At 53.5% G+C, this 14,825-nt stretch overlaps 1 protein-coding gene and 1 long non-coding RNA gene across 5 annotated transcripts; one reads left to right on the top strand and one right to left on the bottom strand.

The window, feature by feature from the left end:
* Window positions 1-246: 246 nt before the first annotated feature.
* LOC148678640 (uncharacterized) lies at window positions 247-3,879 on the bottom strand. Its single transcript, XR_015939580.1, has 2 exons — window positions 3,564-3,879; window positions 247-1,114 (listed from the first exon to the last, which is right to left on the bottom strand). It is a non-coding gene; the product is annotated as an uncharacterized LOC148678640 (long non-coding RNA).
* Window positions 3,880-6,012: 2,133 nt separating this feature from the next.
* On the top strand, window positions 6,013-13,798 carry cdk4 (cyclin dependent kinase 4). Of its 4 annotated transcripts, none has more exons than XM_088635609.1 (9): window positions 6,013-6,282; window positions 6,510-6,641; window positions 9,252-9,476; window positions 9,596-9,731; window positions 9,848-10,015; window positions 10,129-10,238; window positions 12,197-12,247; window positions 12,505-12,640; window positions 12,947-13,798. In XM_088635609.1, exons 3-9 carry the CDS (start codon window positions 9,259-9,261, stop codon window positions 13,022-13,024), a joined length of 897 nt encoding a protein of 298 aa, XP_088491735.1. In that variant the 5' UTR covers window positions 6,013-6,282; window positions 6,510-6,641; window positions 9,252-9,258; the 3' UTR covers window positions 13,025-13,798. The 4 variants fall into 4 exon arrangements, with proteins under 4 accessions (XP_088491735.1, XP_088491746.1, XP_088491758.1 ...); XM_088635620.1 differs by having other exon boundaries at window positions 6,510-6,712; XM_088635632.1 differs by having other exon boundaries at window positions 6,506-6,641.
* Window positions 13,799-14,825: the final 1,027 nt, after the last annotated feature.

Below are 14,825 nucleotides of genomic sequence, written 5' to 3'. Positions count from 1 at the left end.
GCAGCCGGATCACTGGAAAATGAGCCACGAAGAGTCGGGAGGGCAGAAAGCGGCAGCACGCGCCTGAAATTACCCCCGCCTTCTCACCTCCACTTCCTGCCTTACAGCCTAACAGGGCGATTAGAAACCGTCAAATTAAATTGGCAGTAAATTTAATCACACGTGCAGCTCGCTCGGCGGTGGCAGGCTGGCAGGCTGTCTGACTGGGTGTCGTTTTCAAGGACTTTTGGAGGCAGGAGTGAGGAGGTGGGTTCAAAGCGAGGTTTAATAACGAGGAAGTCGAGCAACAGTAGCTCATTCTCAAGATGAAAGCACTGCGCCAGGCAGCCCAGTGCATCGCAGCCCACAGGCGTGTCAGTCTAGAGACAGCCACAACATGCGGATCAATCAAATGATCCATTTCCAAAGTGTAGCTGATTTGTGCTCCAAACACCTACAACTCTTTGTGTAAAGAAGTGCTTCCAGTTGTGCTCCAGAACTGCGCTGTCTCTTGATTTTGACCTGTGTCACCTGCATCACCTTTGTCATCTGCATCACCTCTGTCACCTGCGTGTCACCTGCATCACCTGTCACCTGCATCACCTGCGTGTCACCTGCATCACCTGCCACCTCTGTCACCTGTGTGCTACCTGCATCATCTCTGTCTCCTACATCAAATGTGTGTCACCTGCATCACCTGTGTCACATGGGCTCTCAGGGTCTTGTTGAGTTTTGGAAACAGTCAGTTCAGGATGGTGAGACGGCACCTCTGTCAAGGGGCTCCGCACCCCTCCGGACATCACCCACAGACGTGCCGCTGGCGAAGAGACAATCACAGAAACACGGAGCAGGGGCCTGCACGGTGCCACGGCCTGTCTGTGTGGAGTCTGCATGTTCCCCCATGTTCACACGGGCTTGGGAGGTGGGGCTGGGAGGGAAGAGGAGCATGGTGGGTTGGGGGGCTCCGGCTCTGGAACAGCACAGAATTCAGGGATGTGGCCTTTGTGAAACGCTGATCCACGCGGCGCTATTAACGCCAAGGAGAGACCACGGCCACGCACGTCCACACGGCGGCCGCTGCCTCTCTGCTGCGCCCTGCTGTTTACACTTCCTTGTTTACTCCGTCTAGCCTGTGCTGTAGCAAGAAAAAGAAAACTGTTAGGTTGTTGGGTTCGGCGGATTTACATTCGGCGTTCACGGGGCGAGAGCGTGAAACTGAGCGACGGGACGCCAGGGCGCCAGGAGGACGAGAAGCAGGCCCGCGGCGGGAGACGGGCGGCGCTCTCACGCGGGCAGCCGGACTGCGGCTCTCAGCGAGCGCCACCAGGTGGCGGACTTGCGCGCCTGTGTGCCCGAGAAAACTGAATTGTATTACCCGACACAGCAAATTCGGTCAACCTTCAGTAGCTTAATGTATATTTATGTGTGTATATACATGTAATAGCACATACATAAGTAAATGTAAAGAAAATAAAGATTACTGAGGTCTTGTTCAAAAACAAATTCACGTAACTGAGCAAAGCTCCGTTCTGTGCTGTAGCACCAGTTTTTTTAGATTCACACTTCTGTTTTCCAAGATTTAGTTCAGCAGTACGCCGGAGGTAAAGTCTTGACCAATTGGCACATCTGGTTGTATAAAGGATTAAACAATACAAATCGTGGAGTTATTCTACACTGTCAATATATTAAACACAAGGTAATTAACTATTGTGGTTTTTGAACTGAACTCCCTTCATTCCAGATACACTCTCTCATCTCAGAAAGTGAGCATTCAGATATCCTAGTGAAACATTTACTTAAGCTAAAGAAGGAGATCTGTATTCTTCTGTCTTCTGGGCTGAACATGTCCTATTCTAGGCTCTTCACTCACTCATCTACTTGTCCACTCACTCATTCATCCGTCCACTCATTCATCCACCTGTCCACTCACTCATTCATCAGTCCACTCACTCATTCATCCGTCCACTCACTCATCCACCTGTCCACTCACTCATTCATCTGTCCACTCACTCATTCATACGTCCACTCATTCACCCACCTGTCCACTCACCCATTGACCTATCCACTCTCTCGTCCACCTGTCCACTCACTCATTGACCTGTCCACTCTCTCGTCCACCTGTCCACTCACTCTTCTGTTTCTAAGTGATGGCAGCAGATGAAGGCACTGTGCTTTCAAACTGCATTATAGCCATAACTGGAAAGCTGCTTGATTATTTCAAGCCCAAGAATAGCATCAACAGAAAAAAGGGTACAACCATCAAGCACAAAAGGGAGCCGACTCAAACAACTGTTTGGCATTACTTGGCCTTGTGTGCTGTGCTGGACGTAATGTGAGAGTCAAGTGCCAGGTTGGCAGGCATTGATAATGAACTGGCAGGGTCCTGATCTAAACATGACAGGACAGCAGGGAACATATACTGTATATTAATAATAATAATTGCTTACACTTATATAGCGCTTTTCTGGACACTCCACTCAAAGCGCTTTACAGGTAATGGGGACTCTCCTCCCCCACCACCAGTGTGCAGCCCCACCTGGATGATGCGACAGCAGCCATAGTGCGCCAGAACACTCCCCACACATCAGCTCTCAGTGGGGAGGAGAGCAGAGTGATGAAGCTGTGATGAAGGGGATTATTAGGAGGCCATGATTGGTAAGGGCCAATGGGAAATTTGGCCAGGACGCCGGGGTTACACCCCTACTCTTTTCAAGATACACCCTGGGATTTTTAATGTCCACAGAGAGTCAGGACCTCGGTTTTACGTCTCATCCGAAGGACGGTACCTGTTTACAGTATAGTGTCCCCGTTACTATACTGGAGCATTAGGACCCACATGGACCACAAGGTGAGCGCCCCGTGCTGGCCCCACTAACACCTCTTCCTGGTGGCCCCACTAACACCTCTTCCGGCAGCAGCCTTAGTTTTTCCCAGTAGGTCTCCCATCCAGGTACTGGCCAGGCTCACACCTGCTGAGCTCCAGTGGGCTGCCAGGTGTGAGCTGCAGGGTGATATGGCTGCTGGTAATATTATGTACATATATGGTGTGTTTGAAGGCTGGGGCATCTGAAACATTCCCCTCAGAGTGTGGACTGACTCGAGGAGTAAAGCAGCACAGTGTCTGCAGAGGCACGTGTGACTGTGAGCATCTTCGTCAGAAGACATGTGGCTGCCATCTGAAGCACATTCCACTGAGCTGTGGTCACTGTGCCTCCGTCTCTCGGAGCCTCACCATGTGTGGACGATTACACAGACGCACCGGCCATTCATCGAGAAAACACCCCCCGGCCTCTATCAGAAATAACAGCCTTTGATACCACTACGCAGAGGCCTAATCACACACTCCCACAGACCTCCCCTGTTCCCTGTTCACACACTGGGCACTCTCAGTCCAGCCACACTCACTTTCACATTATAAATAGAATGTCACTGCATGATGTGAGCCCAGCCCAGTTATAGCCCTCCCAGTAGCTGCCTTCAGTCTCAGTGTAATAATAATAATAATAATAATAATAATAATAATAATAATAATAATAATAATAATAATAATAATAATAATAATAATAATAATGGGGACTACCTACCCCTACCACCAGTGTGCAGCTCCCACCTGGGTGGTGCGACGGCAGCCAGAGTGCACCAGGATCTCACCACCTCACCAAACACCAGCTATCAGTGGAGAACAGAGTGATGAAGCCAATTCAATTCATGGGGGTATTTAGGAGGCCATTACTGGGAAAGATCAGGGGGAAATTTGGCCAGGAAACTGAGTTCAAAGGGGCCATGTGGTCCACCTCTCCATGCAAAAGAACACAAACATACTTCCAGGTCAATAGTAAACTCTCGTGAAGGACATTAAGTCTCCAATAGCACTGCAGTCTGATTCACTCCATGGTTTGCCATCAGCTCTGTATTCTTCTGCAGCTAAGCTAATACTAGTGCATTAGTGTAAGCTGGATACTTCATGCATGTGACATTCTGAGTGAATATCCACAGCAGAGGTCAAATGATATGAAAAACACACACATGATTTTCCCTGCCATAAAAAAAGTACAGAGCCAGACTACACTGGACTGGGATGTGCATCTATCTGTCCTGGGCGTGATTTATCTGGACCAGAATTGAAGTCAACAAGCACCACTGTCCCACAGGAACCCCAGCTCTGCAGTATCTGGTAATAAGCAACTGGCTGTATTTTGTCATTTGGGTCACCTAAGGAAATACACTTAGATCAAAGCTGCAACCAGTGGGACCTGGATGAGATGTAGTGATTGCAAAGGTACTCTAGGACTGACTCAACAGCCGGTAATGAAACAGCCCGGGCTTGATCTCAGACGACAGCACTGGGCTCTTTAAAATGACTGGCTGTAGCTAGAGCCCACTGCAGCTTAGATGGACTGGAGTTGAAACACTTGATTTCATAATGCCTGAGGGCGCACCACAGTCCTTTACGTTCTCAGGCGTCTGTGAGGAGGGAGGGCTGGAGTGACAGGGCAGTGTTGCACAGTTCTGGGACTGTCCTGGTTCGCAGGCACCTCTGACATCCTCCGGTCCCCCGTCAGGAAGGCAGGAAAGGGACAGCCTACAGGATGTCCTGTCCTTCTGATTGTTCCAAGCAGCTATAAAGGTGGATAATTTGCCGGATTTATGGATACACTCCGGAAGGACTCTTGTTTGAAGTGTGATTGTTACTGTGATGCAGGGTGTTATTGTGTGTTACAGTTACAGTGCACTGCAGTATTGTGTGCAGTGGTATGTGTGTTACAGTGTGATTTTGGTGCAGGGTATTATTGTGTTACAGCTACAGTGCACTGCAGTATTGTGTGCAGTGTGTACTGTGTGTTACAGTGTGACTGTGGTGCAGTGTGCATTGTGTTACAGTGTGACTGTGGTGCAGTGTGTACCGTGTGTTACAGTTACAATGCACTGAAGTAGTGTGTGCAGTTTGTACTGTGTGTTACAGTTACAATGCACTGAAGTAGTGTGTGCAGTGTGTACTGTGTGTTACAGTGTGACCAATATAGACCGTTTAAATGTCTTATTGTGGTGTAGTGGTACACAGTGCTTCAATGTGTGATTGTGTGTTGTGGCGCAATGTGTTACAGCCATTGTGTTACTGCGGCGCATGTTTCCATCCACGAGCTCCTCCTGCTTTCTCTGGAATGCAGAGGGAACCGCGCGCGGCAGAGCAGCGGGTGAGCCTAGCAACAAAGCCTCTCGGCCAATCACGGCGCAACAAGGAGCCAGTGCGTGGTGAGGAAGGGGCGTGGTTACGTGCTCGGTACGCACAGCGTGCCGACTGTGGGGCGGAAGGGGAGCCGGGCCTGACAAACACTGTGTTGTGTTAGTGTAAGAGTAGGAGGGGAAAACTGGGATTTTTAAAAATCCTTAAATATTTACAGAAGAATTTCACGTCTTTACTATAACAACAACCCAGTGTGTCTAGATTTGAGCCGAGGCATATACATTAATCTGCTCAAATACGTTGCTGCAAGATTGCAGTTTGTACCCATGGCTACGCTTTTGCACTCCTGAACTGATGTATTCGGTACAAAATGTGAAGTTTTTGGGGTGTAGTCAATGTCATTAATTAAAAAACGAACTGCTTTGTAATATTTGGGAGAAACAAACTTTCTTCATCTTTCTAAAAATACGCTTGTGTTCATACAAATATGGTTTGCAACAAAGGTTTTGCCGCCAAAAAGACGTGGGCTCTTCCGTGCATTACAGAGACCTCTCGCTTCAAACCCGACTTCTTCCTGGTCTGTGCTGTAAAACCTCTTCACAGTGCACAGTTAGAAAATCGGGTATCATGGTAAAGCTGCGGAATTAGGTCCTGTTGAAGATTTATATATGTAAACAATATTACCCTTAAACGCATAACCGCACCCCATAATCGCAATTAAAAGCTTTTGGCACTTCACTGTCTGATGTGAATTTTTTATGAATTAATAATTCCGAGGGGGGCGGAGCCACCAAGGGAGTCAGTGCTGCTGAATGCGCGAAGGGGATTGGCTGTGTGGGCGAGGGGGCGTGTCCCCCGGACAGGAAGCTGGTCGGGGCTGGATTGATGGCCATGAATGAGCCTTCGGAGTGTTTGGGGAGGAGAAAGTCAGGCCAAAGTTTTCTACATTTTTTAGACATATAAACAAACCCTTTTAGCAACAAAAAGGGGGGAAAAAAACATTTGTAGGCGGGCTCTCTTCGAGCACCTCCGGATGGAATCGAGCTATTCAAAGGCCAGAAGGATAACTGATTAAAAATGAGTTTAATTGTGCATTAAAACAGTCGGAAAGCAACGTGGTAAGTAGACAACTCAGCGAACCTATTTTACCTTTTCAAGCCGCCGAGGTGTGTACAGATGGTAAATGAAAATGCAAGAATGCCGTCTGAGAACTGTCGAACTGAACACGCTGCGGTTTACGAGCGTTAACGAACCACGTTCGGCCGAGCACTTCGGAACGACTCGCATCTGGGAAAGTCAAATGTTAATCGCGTCTTTTTTTTTATTTTTAAAAATGACGAGGCAGCCGAGATTCAAGCTGCCGTGGGACAAACGGCGACCCCGCGGCGACAGCCCGCAGGACGGAGGAGAGGGGAACCGGGCTCGAGTTCGTGTCTGCGGCCGAACTGCGGGAGGGGGCAGTTTGTTAGACCGGAAGGTGAACACGCAGCCCGGCAGCGCGACCCGGTTCGGGTGGCTGGACTGTTGAGGCGAGACCCCGAACCGCAGGTACCGGGGCTTGAATCCACCCCGGCCGACTGGTTAACAAAGGAGAAGTTGCGTCCCGGTCACCACGTGCTGGAGAAAGCCCCCGCGCTCGCGGCTGCCCCGGGGGAACCGGCCTTCGGTCCCGCGTACTGACCGGGCTCCGTGGCACCCCAGCCCAGAAAATGTCGGACTCGAAATAATAACACAGCCACGCTTTTCAAAACTTAGTTGTGAGTCCGGCTGTGTTGGGCGGTCCCAATTTCGGGGACGCGCATTCGAGCTACCGGACTGGATTCCTCGGTTCGCTTCCTGGGAAGAGTCCGTTCGAAATGGAGCCGGGTCCGAACTCCACAGGGACCTCGGTTCCGGCTGCCTCGATTTCCCCCCCCCCGCTTCCGTCCCCTCTCCGAGTCCGGCCCGAAGAGGGGCTGGTCGTTTCCGAGCGCTGCTCTTGCCGGACATCCGCAGTGACACCGCCTGTACTGGTCTCTAGAAACCCAGTCGTCACCACCGCGGCCCGGGTGTTTCTGCGGGGTCTGAGCAGCGAGCTCTGCTGTCTGTACATCTAATTCAAAACAGAAACAGGCAGAGGGTAATTCCGTGGGAAAATGTTTGCTTGGTCCTTTGAAGCCAACCTACTGTGACTCAACTCCCCACTCGAAAGTATTTCAGTACAGGCTGCCTGTATCTGACCGCCTTAGAGTAATGTATATGTAGTGACCGATCATTTAATTATTCGAAACTGCAGAAGTCCATTCGGGACACACACGGGTGTCGATACAGAACATGTTTCCCTCCCCAGCACACAAACACCTTTGTGTTTTTTATTCTATGACACTTTCTATCGTGCTGATGGTCATGAATGAAGGCGTCAACAGTATTATCAGCAGCAGTTCCAGTTCAGACTCACCGGGTTTCTCAAGTTGGCGTAGCCAGGCGGTATCCGCACCGAGCCGTGTCTTAACAGTGCACCAGGTGACCTTGTGACCTCCTGGAAGAAGCCGGGTTTGTGCTGAGGAACTCGGGTCTCGCGGGTCGCCTGGTGACGAAAGCGCGGTGTCTGACCCCTCCAGTAGGTGGCGCTATAAAGAAGAGGGTGGGTGTAAACAGTGGGTACAGACATTGAATGGACTTCTATTTGGGTTTCCCTGTTTTCATCTGCGGGATATCACTGACTTCACACAGTACACCCCTGGTTGGTTTTGTCATGAGTCAGTGGCGGTGCAGAGCTTTAGGCCCGCTGGCCTGATTGCTGGGCTTCCTCCCGGCTAGGTTTGCTCGGAGATGGGGTGGGCCGTCTCCTGCCCCGCCCGGGAGTGGTCACCTGGCCTGGGTGGCCAGGGGCCGGCGGGGCTGTAGTTACAGGGCGGTCCGGGCTCGGTGGGGTGGGGGGGAGGCGACCCCTGTCAGCTTGTCCCTCCCTCTCCCTGCGCGACTGTGGCTCTCTCGCTCCCCTCAGGAATGCGCTGGTGACCCAGTTCTTGGCTGGCTGGAGCTGTAGGTCAGATTCCACAGGCCAGGGAATTCCAGCTGCCCGGCCCTGTGGTCAGGGAGGGGGCAGTGGGAGAGCGGCGCTCTGTCGCCTGTGTGCCGCGGGGCTGTAGCCCGGTGTGTGTTTGCGTCTGAGCTGCAGACGGGGAAGGTTCGGCCCGGTGCTGTGTCGGGGCTGATTCCAGAGCAGCAGCAGCGGTGCTGTTGCGTTGTGGAGGCTGTGAGGTCACAGGAGCCCTGTCCAGCAAGAGGAGGCCATACAGCCCCTGTGGCAGCTGGTAGCTACCTGATCCGAGGGCCTCCTCTGGCCACGGCTCGTTCCACTCTCCCACAACCCTTGGGGTATAGTAGCCTCCTGTTTTCAGTATCGAATCCACGCCCCTGTAGTGTCCGCTTGTCCAGGAGCTCGTGTTGCCTGTGTTCATTCTGGAAGAAATCTGCGGGTGGACATTGCTAATGGCTTTGTGGGTGTTGAAAACTTGTATCGGGTTCCCTCATCGTTTCCTTGGCCCAAGACTAAAGAGGTTCAGTTCCTGCAGCCGGTCAGCGTAGGACAGTCCCTGTCTTTCTCCTCTGCGCTGATTCTAGAGTGTGGTGATGAAAATTGAACAGTATTCTAAAATGAGGCCTTACTAACGCATTTTGTTATTTTAACATCCTTTGATTTGATTTCTGTGCTTAACTTCTAGTCCTAACATTGTTTTTAGAATTGCTTCCCCGCAGGGTCTAAAAGATCTAAATGTGTCACCATTAACACTGGAGCTGGAGTTTTTTAGTTTGCTACCTGTTTGTGACACAAAGCGCTTGTCTACATTGTCTCCAAAGATGTTTGCCTAGTCAAGATTATTCTTATAGAAAATTTAAGAATTCATGTTGAGGTTGAATTTTGAATTTGAAGACTTGCACACGATATTCTAAATGAGGTCTTGCTAATAGACCGACCAGTTTTAAAATCGCCTCCTTTAATGGAAGTGATGGCTTTTGGAACTACATTTCCCAGAAGTCTGGGGGGAAGAGGGAGGGGATTGGAGCCCCAGCCTGTCTCTCATCGTCGCCCTCTGTCTGCCAGGCTGGGAATGGCGCAGGAGAGCGTGGTCCAGTACGAGCCGGTGGCGGAGATCGGGGGAGGCGCGTACGGGACGGTGTACAAGGCGCGGGACCGGCAGAGCGGGCAGTTCGTGGCCCTGAAGAGCGTCCGGGTGCAGACGGACCAGGACGGGCTGCCGCTGTCCACGGTGCGGGAGGTGGCCCTGCTGAAGAGGCTGGAGCAGTTCGACCACCCCAACGTGGTGAAGTGAGACCTCGGCCGCCGCCGCCGCCGCCGCCGGCACGCACGTGCGCGCACGAACCCCCATGCCGTGTCCCGGTCCGGCCCGGTCTCACAGGCTGTGTGTGCGTGTGTCTGCGCTGCAGGCTGATGGACGTGTGCGCCACTCTGCGGACGGACCAGGAGACGAAGGTCACCCTGGTGTTCGAGCACGTGGACCAGGATCTCAAGACCTACCTGGACAAGGCGCCGCCCCCCGGCCTTCCGCCCGACAGGATTCGGGTAAGGGCAGCCCGCCTGGCCTGCAGGCCCCGCCCCTCTTGGCGATCCTGCCGCGGGGTCCGCGAGCTGGCGAACACCCCCACAGCGTCTCTCTCTCTCTCTCCCCCCGCTCGCAGGACCTGATGCAGCAGCTGCTGTGCGGCCTGGCCTTCCTCCACTCGAACCGCGTGCTGCACCGCGACCTCAAGCCCGAGAACATCCTGGTGACGAGCCGCGGCCAGGTCAAGCTGGCGGACTTTGGCCTGGCGCGCATCTACAGCTGCCACATGGCGCTCACGCCCGTGGTAAGAGCCGGCAGTGCGCCCCCTGCTGGGCGGGTCGCATGTTGTTCCTTTAACTGTGCCGCGCGCGTCCTCGCGAGCTGGTGCAGTTTGACACGCCTCTCTGGCTCCCCCAGGTGGTGACTCTGTGGTACCGCTCCCCGGAGGTTCTGCTCCAGTCGTCCTACGCCACGCCGGTTGACATCTGGAGCACCGGCTGCATCTTCGCCGAGATGTTCCGCCGCAGGTGGGTCTTGGCCCTGGGTTCAAGTCAGGGTGGGATGTCCGCCGGGACCTGGGTTCGAGCAGGTGGAGGTTTCCACAGTCCACAGCGGAAGGCTTGCTGGTGTTTGTCAGGGGTGAATCAGTAAGGGGGGAGGGCTAATAAATGTGCTTAATTTGATTAGCGGGGGTAAGATTGGGGTTGTGGGAATTCTGACCCATCCAGCCTGTCTTGTTGCGAGTGAAATACGACTGGCGATTGTAACCAGCTGTGACCTGGAGCCTCAACAGCATGACTTCTCACTCCAGAACCCCAAAACCGCTAATCCCCCTTGTACGCGTCTCCCGCTGCAGCCCTGGGGTGCTCTGGCCTCAGCTGGGTGCGGGGCAGTTGTGTGGGGCAGTGTTGCACTGCTGTTAGAATGGGAGGCATGTCTTTTTCCGGGTATTATCTCTGAGAGCTGTAACTGGGTTTTCCCTGGTCTTGCAGACAGGTTCCCAAGCAAGCCTGGGCTCATCCTGTCTTAGAGAAAGAGAAAGTGGGAGGTGCGTTCTGTAGGGTTCTCTGCCAACCCGCACAACGATTCCATTTAACTGTTTCTTGTCGAATTTATCTGCCAAATGGTTTGGCTGTAGCTCTCTTCTGCCACCCTGTGGACAGTGGGGGGCACTGCAGCTCTGCAGCCTCCATGTGGTTTTCAGATAAAAGAGGCCCAGCAGGCTTCTTCTCTTATCTCACAGCAACAACCTCAACGGCCAAACCAGAAAACAGTGCGTCAGCCCAGTTTCCGTTAGACATGAGCGGTGTGCTCGTAGCGCTGTATTGAAGAGCTGAATCCTACAGCTTTTCGAATATCACGGAGGGTACAAAGGAGAGGAGGCCAAGAAGACGGCAGAACCGTGCCGTGCCATGCTGTGCCGTGCCGAGTCTCGTACACAGCTGTTAGAAAACCTGAATCCCGCTCCTCATTGTGGTTGGATACATGAGCCCCACGGCTCATGGTAAAACCTGGACTGGCCCACACTGCTGCGCACAGGGAGTCTGATTGCTTAACCAGCAGGTGGCGAATGTGTCCATCAAGGGGAAAGTTAATTTCCTGAAGTGCAGTCCCGTCCCTTTGACACGTGGTAAAAATATTTCCTCTTCAAGGTCCGTGGTTAAGGTCCCATGATTTGCAGTCCAGCTGAGCACATTTCAGAGGAGGAACAGGCAGAGCACCACTACAATACTGAATGTGCTCATCTGCCCCTGTGTCCAGAGCAGCCCACAGAGGCCTGGGGCAGGAGTGTTCTCATCTGCCCCTGTGTCCAGAGCAGCCCACAGAGGCCTGGGGCAGGAGTGTTCTCATCTGCCCCTGTGTCCAGAGCAGCCCACAGGGGCCTGGGGCAGGAGTGTGCTCATCTGCCCCTGTGTCCAGAGCAGCCCACAGAGGCCTGGGGCAGGAGTGTGCTCATCTGCCCCCCGTGTCCAGGGAGCCTGCAGAGGCTTGGGGCAGAAGTGTGCTCATCTGCCCCTGTGTCTAGGGAGCCTGCAGAGGCCAGGGGCAGAGAGCTACAGCACAGACCCTGACATCATTTATTTCCTTTTTTTAATAGTGTAATGTTAGCATGCCCAAAGGGGTTGGGCAGCCAGTTAACCTTGGACCCCTAGAGGCTTTTTTTCTCCTTACTAAGGAGTTTCTGGTTCTCTTCTGTTCTGTCTTCACAACATATGGTCACTTGCTTTGTTAAGCGCCTTGGGGCAACCTTGTTGGGAAAGGCACTATATAAAAATGAATTGAATCTGGACCTGTATTTGAAGTCTTGACTGAAAGACACCCCCTGGAGGTTCAGTATGTCAGTCAGGGGAGACCCCCAGTGAGGTGGGGCTCATCGGAAGTGCTGCACATCAGATACGGGGGACATATCAACTGTACTAATACGTCTGCCCAAAAGTGTCGGGATGGCTCCCTAAAACAGTCTCCTTCTCCCTCCCTCCCCCAGGCCGCTGTTCTGTGGAGACTCGGACGTGGACCAGCTGGGGAAGATTTTTGAGTAAGTGTGAGGCACGATGAGAGCTGCCAGTGGTAACTGGAGTTTCTTCGTCTCCCAGTTCAGTTCCAGTTGGCAGAAGGACTGGTGTTTCTGGTTGGCTGTGGGATTCCTGTGTTCGCTGAATGTGATTGGCTGACGGTTGTCTACACAGCAGGCAAGCCCTTCTGTCTGGCGGTGCTTGTGATCTGGTTGGCTGCTGTTTTCCTCCCTCGACATTTGATTGGTCAGTAACTTTCTGTCTCCCTCTCTTGTCCCAGTGTGATTGGCCTGCCGCCGGAGGAGGAGTGGCCTGCTGAGGTCACACTGTCGCGGTGTGCCTTCAAGCCACGCGGCCCCCGCGCCATCACAGACTGTGTGCCTGAGATCAGCCACCAGGGGGCGAACCTGCTGCTTGTGAGTGGGGGGGGGGGCGAAGATGGGGTGGAGGGCGGCGTGTTTCAAATATATTCATTCCATTTAAATTAGAAATGTATACATCAAACTCAAAAAGAATGGTGGCCTATATCAAGTACAAGTGAGAATTAAATGAAATAGTTGATCCAAGAAAAAGCAAGCAAAGATTTCTATGAAGGCAAGTCGTATAGTTGCGTACACAGGACGTAACCCTTTTTATATAGTCTTTAAATAATCCTGTCCGTTTCTGGCCGGCCAACCAAACCAGCCGCCTGTGCCTCATCGTCGTCGTGTGCTGTTTTCCAGGAGATGTTGACCTTTAACCCCCTGCGGCGGATCTCTGCCCTGAACGCGCTGGAGCACCCTTACTTCCAGGAGGGGTGACCGATGATCAGCTGGGAGACGGGGGGTGTCGTGGTGACCGGTTGGGGGGGGAGGGGGGGGAAGGGGGCCGAGGGGACATTATTCTTATCCAAGGTGGGAGTGCAGGAGACCGAGACCCTCAGTGCACAGCAGTCGGACTCGACAGACTGCAGGGGGCTCTGGTGAGCCCAGCTGGGTGCAGTGCTCCTCGTCTGTGAGCTCATCTGCATTTTCATTCGATATATTCGCTTTTTTTTTTTTTTTTGCCTCATGGGTTGCAGCCTTAGCAAGATGCTCAAGTGGTTTCTACATTCTGGTCCAGATCCCAGTTCCTCAGGGCTTCCCCCTGTCCTGCTCTCCTCTGCCACCGGTTCTCTGCTGCAGTGAGAACTCCTCTCGGGAGAGTCTCGCCCCCTTCTGGCCCACGGTTCAATTCAGTAATTAAGCCTGCTCGATAAGGTTACCTGATTAAGAGCTGAGCTGGATGGGAAAGCAGGAGACGGTGGGATACTCCAGGACATGGACACTGGCCCACCTGGCCAAACTGCTGTGCAGGGGGAGTCCTCATGCATCTGTCTCTGAAGGGGGGTGCAGGTCAGAGGTTCTGGGACGTCGGGATGGTGGCGACGGGAGAGGGACTCTCGCTGCATGGGGGTGTCAGGGCAGTATTGACCGTGACCACAAGTGCCCCTCAGATTTCGCACACTGCCACCTGTTCAACTTACAGGCTGTACAATTTAATCATATATTATATATATGTTTCTAAAGCATTAATAAACACATTCAGCTCTTTTATATCTTTTCTTACATTTTTTTGAATCATGCATGTGGTTGGGAGGAGTTTTGCAAGTGTTTGGACAGTGGGGGTGACCGTGCAGTCCTGTCAGTGAGGGGGTCTCTGACTGGCCTCTTTGAGGAGTCCGTGATGGGGGGGGGTGTCTCTCAGAGTCCCATCTGGAGGGACCGTGGGGGTTGTCTGATCGCCCAGCTGGAGGGACCATCGGGGGTGGCGGGTGTCTCTGATCGCCCAGCTGGAGGGACCATCGGGGGGATGTCTCTGATCGCCCAGCTGGAGGGACCGTGGGGGGTGTCTCTGATCACCCAGCTGGAGGGACTTTTGGGGGTGTCTCTGAACGCCCCAGCTGGAGGGACCATCGGGGGGATGTCTCTGATCGCCCAGCTGGAGGGACCATCGGGGGTGGCGGGTGTCTCTGATCGCCCAGCTGGAGGGACCATCGGGGGGATGTCTCTGATCGCCCAGCTGGAGGGACCGTGGGGGGTGTCTCTGATCACCCAGCTGGAGGGACTTTTGGGGGTGTCTCTGAACGCCCCAGCTGGAGGGACCATCGGGGGGATGTCTCTGAACGCCCAGCTGGAGGGACCGTGGGGGGTGTCTCTGATCGCCCAGCTGGAGGGACTTTTGGGGGTGTCTCTGAACGCCCCAGCTGAAGGGACTGTGGGGGGTGTCTCTGAACACCCCAGCTGGAAGGACCATCGGGGGGGGGTGTCTCTGATCGCCCAGCTGGAGGGACCATCGGGGGGGTGTCTCTGAACACCCCAGCTGGAGGGACCATCGGTGGGGGGTGTCTCAGAACACCCCAGCTGGAGGGGCCGTGGGGGGGGGGTGTCTCTGATCGCCCAGCTGGAGGGACCATCGGGGGGGTGTCTCTGAACACCCCAGCTGGAGGGACCATCGGTGGGGGGTGTCTCAGAACACCCCAGCTGGAGGGGCCGTGGGGGGGGGGTGTCTCTGATCGCCCAGCTGGAGGGACCATCGGGGGGGTGTCTCTGAACACCCCAGCTGGAGGGACCATCGGTGGGG

The sequence above is a fragment of the Lepisosteus platostomus genome, chromosome 1, assembly GCF_059453375.1.
Source record: "Lepisosteus platostomus isolate fLepPlt1 chromosome 1, fLepPlt1.hap1, whole genome shotgun sequence".
Classification (NCBI taxonomy): domain Eukaryota; kingdom Metazoa; phylum Chordata; class Actinopteri; order Semionotiformes; family Lepisosteidae; genus Lepisosteus; species Lepisosteus platostomus.
Note: the sequence above shows the minus strand (reverse complement) of the source record. Positions and strands in the feature narration are given on the sequence as shown.

Coding starts and splice junctions, on each gene's coding strand:
- cdk4 (XM_088635609.1), top strand. CDS start 9,259: ATGGCGCAGGAGAGCGTGGTCCAGTACGAGCCGGTGGCGGAGATCGGG. Junction 10,239..12,196: donor GCCGAGATGTTCCGCCGCAG/GTGGGTCTTGGC, acceptor TCCCTCCCCCAG/GCCGCTGTTCTGTGGAGACT. Junction 12,248..12,504: donor CAGCTGGGGAAGATTTTTGA/GTAAGTGTGAGG, acceptor CTCTTGTCCCAG/TGTGATTGGCCTGCCGCCGG.